The following is an 8,662-nucleotide window of genomic DNA, read 5'->3' on the forward strand; positions in this document are numbered from 1 at the left end:
GGGGTGCTGCTGGCTCAGAGAGCTGATGCGGTACCTTCCTGGCCACTCCCCTCTCCCCCCTACCCCGCTCCCGCGACCATTTATACTTTCGATTCGATTCGGAGGTTAGAGGTGCTCATTCATTAACAGAGCGTGAGTGGTTTCTTCTCGGGTCTCTTTGTACCTCGGGCCCTGGAGACTGCGGGGGGGGGGGGTGGGGGCAGGGATGGGAGGAGGCAGTGAGGCACCTGGTGGCCCACAGAGGGAACCCCCTCCCTCCAGGTCCTGTAGTGCCCACCATTATGCACCAGTTGGGCCGGGGTGGGGTGTGTGTGTGTGTGTGTGTGTGTGTGTGTGTGTGTGTGTGTGTGTGTGTGTGTGTGTGTTCCTTCCCAGGTGCCTCCTGCAACCTTCTTCCCCGACCTCAACCTCGGCTGGGGTCCACTCCCTAGAAACTCTTTCCCCAGCTTCCCCTGCCCTCTCCAGTTTCCTGCAGCAACTGTAGACTTCTCTCACTCTGCAGCCAGGAGCAGTCACACTTTCTAGGGAAGGTAAAATGCACAAACAAAAATAATTCTTTGCACCAACCATCCGGTCCAGGCAGCATCAGAGCTGCCGTGGGTGGTGCTCCCGGGGGTGGAGCAGTGGAGGGCAGCAGAGGGTGGACATCCAGGGTGCTGGAGCTGCCCTGTTGCACCAACTCTAGCCTTCTTTCAAAGTGGGCACTGCCTTTTGACTGCCTGAAGTTCACATTCTTAAAAGCTTAGTCAAGGACTCTTAGAATCTGGGATGATAATAAAAATAACTCATGTTTATTGTGCTAGGCACTATTCTGTGTGCATTACATATATTATCTAATTTAACCTTTACCATAATTTTTATTTTACATTTCTTTTTTCTTATTTACTCTATTTTGCAGGTGAGTAAACTGAGGCAGAAAGAGGTTAAGTTACTTGTCCAAGGTCACAAAGCAAGGAAGTGGTAGAGTTGAGATCTGAAACCTGGCATGTTGGCTCTAAAAGTATATATAAATATACATATATTTTAAATTTTATTTATTTATTCAGAGCCTGTTATAATTAATTAATTAATTATTTTTTTGGTCTCGCCGTGCTGCTTATGGGATCTTAGTTCCCTGACCAGGGATTTAACCCAGGCCCCCTGCAGTGGAAGCATGGAGTCCTAACCACTGGACCACCAGGGAATTCCCATGGATCCTGTTATTTTTAAGCTTGGCGCAGAACACCCTGCAGGAGGTCCACAGCACCCCAGCTAAGTAGCCTTTGAGCCTCTAGTGACAGGAGTCCATTCCCCAGAGGGCACTCATTCCATCTTTTCATGGCTCTGATTGGAGGAAAGTGTTCCTTTAGCTTCCTCTTGTGGGTCTCTGTTCTGCTCTCTGGGTCCACATGGGGACACATGAGGCACCTCTGAGCTCTGCCATCCTTTCCTGAGTTGCCCGTGTGGACTTCCGAGGACCTCTCCAGCTGTGCCCTGCAGCTGTGAGTCTGCCCAGCTGTGCATGTGGGAGGAAAGGCTTCTCTGGGCAGGGGCTTCAGCCTCCTCCAGCCACAGGGAAACACAGTGGTCTCTGAGCCAGCAAGGAGCCCAGGTGGATGGCGGCAGCCTGCAGGCTGGACCTCAGGCAAGCTTCTGCTCCCTGGGAGCGGGCCAGGAGCAGGGCCTCTGAGACAGAGCACTGTGCCGCAGGAAGCCAGGCTCTCTCACTCCTAGCCACGCCAGGGTTCTCCGAGGGCCTTGATCCTCACCAGAGGGCTGCCAGTCCCTGGACTCCTTGGCCTTATCTCATTGGCTTGGAAGCTGCTAGAGCGGGATCCCAATCTCTAATCAGCTGTCCCAGACCCTCAGGACAAGTATGAATTGGGCCTGAGCACTTTTGCCCCAGGCCCTGCGCTAAAGCTTTCTGTGCATTTTCTCCTTGCCTCAAAACAACCCCGTCAGATGGTAGGTACTATTATCACCTGTGTTTAACAGATGAGAAAATTTGACATTCAGAGAGGTTAGGTAACTTGACAAAGGGCACACAGTTGGTAACTGCTGGAGCTGGGATTTGAACCCAAGACTGTCTTGCTGCAGCACTGTGGCTTTTAACCTCCACCCTGGACCACTTTCCTTCATTAAACAGGGTGTCCCATAGGTCTTAGTGCCCTTTGAAGCTTGAATAACTTCAGAAGTATGCTCCCAACTTATAAAACACATTTGAAAGTTCAATTATTCAAATTTCTTTTACACTTATTTAGCTTTGTGATTTTGATAACACATTTTTAATTTTACGCATTTAATTTTTGGTTAAGTCAGCATTTTTCATCTGTAATCAGAAGAACAGAGATCAAAAATTAAAACAAAAAATGTATTACTCAAAAGTCATAAGGCTAAATATGCAGGAAAAAATTAATTCCTTTCAAATGACGTTTTTGAGAGTTTACAGGATTTGTACTTTTGACGTTATTCAAGCTTAAAACTACTGAAACTTTGTGGGACATTCTGCATGTTCATGGATGGATGTATCCAAAGCCAATGACAGGCTGAGCTGTCTTCTGGCAGGAACTATTCTCTAGGAGGTGCCCAGAGTAGGGCTCTAGGGACCAGGGGGAGGCTAACATGAGCATGAGACACTTAACCCCTTTCTCGCCAGCAGCTTGCCCAGGGCTGAAATCTGCCTGGGGGAATGGCAGGGCTAAAAATGGTTCTTGGCTAAAAATAGCCAGTCCTGCCACCCAGGTGGGCAGAGCCTCCCCCTCCCTCCTGCCTTCCCTCCCAGCAATTTGCTGACTTGTTTTCTCCTCCTTCCCAGGGAGCTGCCATGGCAACGGGGAGGCCAGTCACATATAATGGGTCTGGCTTCCTGCCTGGGCGGGCCCCAGAGGCCGCCCCTTACAGACACATGCCCCTTTCACAGGCTCCCTCTCAGGGTTGGCCAGGAGGGATATTTTTTTTCTGCTCCGGCCCTGGTCCCTCCCATTTCCTGGCTCCTCCTGTCTGAGTCCCAGCCCAGCCTGTGCCTGGGAGTCCAGTCCTCCAGCTGGAATCCCAGCGAGCGCTCGGCTACAGCCCGCACCGTTGCTGCCTGGGACTCGGGTTGGGAACAGGAGCCTAGGGTGCTCCCAGCAGACCGTCCCAGGCAACAAGGTGGGGGGCCCTACAGCGATGCTCCGAGGCATGTACCTCACGCGGAACGGGAACCTCCAGAGGCGGCACACCATGAAGGAGTAGGTGCCCCTCACCCCAGCCTTCACCCTCCCGACCCCGAATTTGCGGTGGCCGAGTGTGCCAGGCTGACCGACCCCGTTTTCTGCTTCTGTCTCCAGAGCCAAGGACATGAAGAACAAGCTGGGCATCTTCAGGCGGCGGAACGAATCCCCTGGGGCCCAGCCAGCGGGCAAGGCAGACAAAGTGACGAAGTCATTCAAGTAGGTCCTCTCTGGCCCCCCTGGGCCCCCCTCAGACACTTACTGGTCCCCGTGGGAGCAGGGCTAGCAGTGGGGTTAGGAGAGAAGGCTGTTGGCTTGATCCGGCTCTGGGGCGATGCAGGCTCTCGTAGTGGGAGCCTGGTACCCGGCATAAGCAGCCCTCATGGGGAGATGCTGTCCTGGGAAGGATGACCAGGGAGGGGCAGAGGTGGGGATAGAAGTGATGCCGGCCCCAAGAAAGGGGGTGGGCCCCCTCCTGGGCTCCCCAACCGGGCTAAGCTACTTTGTGGGCCAAGGCAGCTGACAGAGGTCACCCAGCCCTAGCCGCCCCGCTTCCCTCACTGTGCCCCTTGCCTCACCCCTCAGGCCCACCTCAGAGGAAGCACTCAAGTGGGGCGAGTCCTTGGAGAAGCTGCTGGTCCACAAATGTAAGTGGGGGCCAGCTGGCCTGTTCCCTCCCTGTGTCTCTCCCCCCTCCTCCTTTCCTCCTCTCCCAGGCCCAGAGAGTGCGTCTGGCTCTGCAGAGGTTACCTTTCCCTTTTCCCTGGGCCCAGTTAGGTGTCCCTACCATTGGGAAAGGCCGAGGCCCTTGGGCTGGCCTTGGAGCCGGCTCCTGCCAGCCCCTCCCTGTCCATGGGAGCTGGCACTGCCTGCCAGAGGCCGTTGGGACCTGTGTGCTCAGACCCATATTCCCAGAATAACAATAAACATTTCCATGTACTGAGGGCTTACACTGGGCCAAATGCGCCTGCCATCTCGTGGGTGGGAACCCCTCATCCTCACAGGGCTCCAGGAAATAAGGCTGATGATCCCCATTTGACAGATGAGGAAACTGAGGCACAGATGGGGAGTGACCTGGCCAAGGCCCACAAAGAGGCAATGGCAGTGGTGGGACCATATCCCAGGGTTCCTGGCTCTCATGAGTGGGTCAGTTTACTAAGATCCCAGCAGCTGCACCTGAGAGGCCCCAGGAAGGTAAGCTGGGGGGCCTGAGGACAGGAGGGGCTGGTTTGGCCTCTCACCCCAGGATCTGGGCTTCTCCTACAGATGGGCTAGCGGTGTTCCAAGCCTTCCTCCGCACTGAGTTTAGCGAGGAGAACCTGGAATTCTGGCTGGCATGCGAGGACTTCAAGAAGGTCAAGTCACAGTCCAAGATGGCGGCCAAGGCCAAGAAGATCTTTGCTGAGTACATCGCGATCCAGGCGTGCAAGGAGGTGGGGCTTTGCGCTGGGCCCTCGGGCCCCCATCCCCATGCCCATGGGGTGCCTGGAAGCCTCAGAGAGGAGCTCGGGAAGGGAAAGGGCCAGAGTGACTCTAGGGACCATGTGCCAGGTTGAAGAGGAAGCAGGCTGGGGCCCCGGGAAGAGCGGAATCCTGACTGATAACAGAAATGGCCACTGTCGACGTGCTGCTGGGTGCCAGGCACGTGCTAAGCCCTTCACGTATGAGCTCTCACATTTAACCCTCATGACAACGTGTAAAATAAGTTTTAATATTATTTTCATTTTAAAAATGAGGAGACAGTCTCAGAGAGCCTCACAGGTATTGGGTGCTTCCTGTGTGCCAGCTGTGTCTGTTTAATATGGACGATCATGCTTAATTTTCACAACTCTTTGAGGAGTGTACTATTATTTTTAATTTTTAAAATTAATTTTATTTATTTATTTATTGGCTGCGTTGGGTCTTCGTTGCGGTGCGCAGGCTTCTCATTGCGGTGGCTTCTCTTGTTGTGGAGCACGGGCTCTAGGCCCGTGGGCTTCAGTGGTTGCAGCATGCAGGCTCAGTAGTTGCGGCACGTGGGCTCTAGGACGCATGGGCTTCAGTAGTTGTGGTGCAGAGGCTTAGTTGCTCCGCGGCATGTAGGATCTTCCCGGACCAGGGATCAAACCCGTGTCCCCTACGTTGGCAGGCGGATTCTTAACCACTGCGCCACCAGGGAAGTCTGAGGAATGTACTGTTGCGCTACCCTATACATAAGACGTTTGAGGCTCAGAGCGCTTAAGTGATTCGCTTAAGGCCACACACCTAGGTGTGGCACTACTGGGATTTGAACTTGGGCAGCCTGACCCTAGATGCAGTGATTTCGGGCCCTATAAACTCTACTACCCCTACAGTAAGTGACCGAGCCAAGACTCGATTCCGCTAACCTGCGGGCCTCCCGTCTGAACCTTAAGATGTGGAGCAGAAGGGCTTGGGGGTGAGAGGCTGGGCAGGTCCTGTCCTGGCGCCTGGCCCCTAGGAGCAGCTTCTTGCAGGCAGCCTTGACCATGTCCCCCTCTGCCTCCCAGGTAAACCTGGACTCGTACACACGGGAGCACACCAAGGACAACCTGCAGAGCGTCACGCGGGGCTGCTTCGATCTGGCGCAGAAGCGCATCTTCGGGCTCATGGAGAAGGACTCGTACCCACGCTTCCTCCGCTCAGACCTCTACCTGGACCTCATTAACCAGAAGAAGATGAGTCCCCCGCTTTAGGGGCCACTGGGGTAGAGCTCAGCGTTCACACCAGGCGGGCTGGGCCCCTCCCCACCTGCCTCCCTACCCCCTGCGACAGAGGAGGCAAGTGAGCCCCCAAAGGCTGTGTCCGGACAGACAGACGGACATTTGGATGAGAGGCCTGGACCAAGAGAGGCCCAGGCCGCTGGAGGAGTAGAGGGACTGGCCCCGTTGGGCCCCCACTGCCCTGGTACGAGGGGGCCCAAGGGCCCTGGCAGGTTAGGGGCCCTGGCTGAGCCAGACCTGGAGCTGCTGCTTCCTGCTGCGGAGACTTCGCAATGACCAAGTTCCTTAAAGAACTGGTTGATGGGCAGGGGGGCCGAGGCCTGGGCCCTGGGGCTCTCCGGGGGGGGGGGGGGGTCACTCAGACTCACAGCTCAGACCCCCGCCTTGAGTTTTATTTATTTAAGCAGCAGTCGGATGCTTGGCACCTCGTCCTGTAATAGGAAACCTTTGCCTCATCAGTTTTCCTAATTTACAAGTGCAATATTTTAACCAACGCCTTGTGAAAAGCCACCTTGCGAAGAAGGTGGGCACCATTTTCCAGTTTCAGGGGATCTGCTGGTCCCGAGCCCCAGTGGCGGGTAGCTGGGCCTGCTGGACTGACAAGGCCCAGAGGGGCGGGGGCTGCAGTCTGACCTCACACCAAAATCCAGCACCCCTGAGTGAGAGGTCCCCCGGGGCCTCTGGGAAAGCATGGCACCCTCAGACCACACAGCGGCCGAGTTCAGGAGCAAATAAAAGCCCTGTGTTATTTTTTGTTCTTGACCCTTTCTGTGTGTTCCTGGTTTCAAGGCTTCCCAGGGTGACTGGGGCTGGGACGGTTGCTGGGTGGGCTGTCAATCCAGCTGCTTCTCCTCTCTTGCCATCCCTGACAACCGCCTCCTCTGTGCCAGGTGCTCTGCCAGGCTTGTTCTACTTACCATCTCATCTTCACTGCGAGCCTGGGAGGTGGGGGTTATCCCCGTTTTACACATGAGGCAGGTGAAGCCCAGGCAGGTAAGGTGACTTGTCCAAGGTCACACAGCCGGCAAGTGGCAGAGACAGGGTTCAGCCTAAGCCCACCTGGCTGCAAAGCCTGCTCTCTGGATTGTCGTCCTCTACCAGCTACTGGATGGAGTCCTAGCTGGGCTGCTAACTGGCTCCGTGACCTTCAGCAAGTTCCTTCACTTCTCTGCCCTGCCACACCCTGAGATTCTAGTGGAACTTTCAGGTAGCACAGGGATGATTGGTGGAGGTGGATGGGGCCAGAATCTCAGGCAGGTTGGCAGCTGCAGGCAGGCAGGCTCATGGAGGCCTTTAGGACAGAGGAAGAGCTGGGGAGGTCGGGCTGGGGGGTAGGGTTCCCAGAGAGTCCCTCTGTGGCCCTGGGGGAGATTTCCCCCTCTGTGCCTAACAGGAGATACAAATTTAGGAAAGGCCTTGTTCGAAGCCACAGTTCAGAGGAGGCCCTGGACCCTCTCACTTAGAGGGGTAGAAGAGAGCCCGGCCAAGCTGATGCAACAGCTGCCCCCGATGCCCACACGTTCCACCTGCCAGGGTCCGGAGGCAGGGACCAGGGTGTGGCCTGGGGCGGGGACTGGCTCAGCTGGGCTGACTTAGATGAAGGCAGACCGAGTGGGTGCAGGAGGGGCTGGGCCCCATCTCCTTGGAGCTTGTTGCCTGCGTGGGGTCTTGGGTTCAGGTCTGCCCACCGGGACTTGGAGATGCAAAGGATACGGGGCTGTGCAGCCACGCTCCTCCCTGCCTTCCCTTGCTGGTCTCCCTGAGCAAGGCCAGCCCCAGTTTCCCCCCTGTAGAAGGAGAGCATCAGAAACGGTGGTCTCTGGGGCCAGGCATACAGTAGGTGCTTAATAGGTGTTACAGCCTTTTCCCCTAGCACCAGCGTGGGAGCTTCTCCAGGAGTGGGGCTGGATCTTCTTCCAGGCACCAAGGGCCTGGCGGTGGACCTGGCCGTTGAGCCCTGTTTGGCTTTGTAAATGGTGAAGGGCTTTCTCACGGCAGAGCTGCCAGTGCCTCGATGACTCTGGAAGGACGGGGGACAGAGAGGTGCTCCTCGATCAGACTGAGAGAACCTCTCAGGTGTCCAAGCCTGAGATTTGGGGACCTAACAGCTGGAAAAAGCAAGACCCACAGAGGACTGCAACACAACTGTTCCCTAAAATGGTAGCAGCAGAGCTGACGTCAGTGCCTGGGATTTCCGGGTCCCAGCCCGCCTGGCCTTGCTGTGGCATCCTCTGCTTGGAGGAGACACTGGGCCATCGAGGAGACTCACCTTCCCCTTTCTTTAGGTTCCAGGGATTCAGCCTTGGGCCAGGCCCTCCACCTCCCCATTCCCAAGTTACCATGGAAACCACCATCCAGGAGAACCAAGTCAGGCAGATGGAATTCCCATTTCGGAAGGCCCCACTGCCTGGTTTCCATTACTCACACATGGGGCCCTTGGCCTCCGAGCTGCTTTGGCTACACTGAACAGCTGGAGAGCAGCCTGGAAAGGCGCCTTGATCCGCCTGCCCTCCCCCCGCCTGGGCTCCTGGGGGCCTTAGGCACAGCCCTCGCCGCCTTAGGCCGCAGTCCCCTTACCTGTATGTTACCTGGACTGCTCCCCATTTCTTCTTTCATACGTGAGGGAGGAGCAGGCCCCTTGGTCTCCATCTGGGAATCCAGGCTGGCGGATGTGGGATCTGGGAGCTGTGAGGTCATCATGTCCAGCTCCCTTCCCAACTCACAGATGGGAAGACCGAAGCAGAGGTAGGG

At 55.9% G+C, this 8,662-nt stretch overlaps 1 protein-coding gene across 9 annotated transcripts in view; it reads left to right on the forward strand.

Moving 5' to 3' along the window:
- The window catches only part of RGS3 (regulator of G protein signaling 3), a 162,178-nt gene extending 155,505 nt beyond the window's left edge, over positions 1-6,673 (forward strand). For 5 of the 9 annotated variants that reach the window (XM_073806445.1, XM_073806450.1, XM_073806446.1 and 2 more), the window contains exons 32-35: positions 2,795-3,209; positions 3,309-3,410; positions 3,777-3,838; positions 4,458-4,624. In XM_073806445.1, the coding sequence (XP_073662546.1) occupies positions 2,795-3,209; positions 3,309-3,410; positions 3,777-3,838; positions 4,458-4,494 (616 nt within the window). In that variant the 3' untranslated portion in view covers positions 4,495-4,624. Of the gene's footprint in view, positions 1-2,794; positions 3,210-3,308; positions 3,411-3,776; positions 3,839-4,457; positions 4,625-5,698 lie in introns of those variants that run through there. The other 4 variants (XM_073806449.1, XM_073806451.1, XM_033858418.2 and 1 more) reach the window with 2 other exon arrangements.
- Positions 6,674-8,662: the final 1,989 nt, after the last annotated feature.

The sequence above is a fragment of the Tursiops truncatus genome, chromosome 6 (assembly GCF_011762595.2).
Source record: "Tursiops truncatus isolate mTurTru1 chromosome 6, mTurTru1.mat.Y, whole genome shotgun sequence".
NCBI classification, from domain to species: domain Eukaryota; kingdom Metazoa; phylum Chordata; class Mammalia; order Artiodactyla; family Delphinidae; genus Tursiops; species Tursiops truncatus.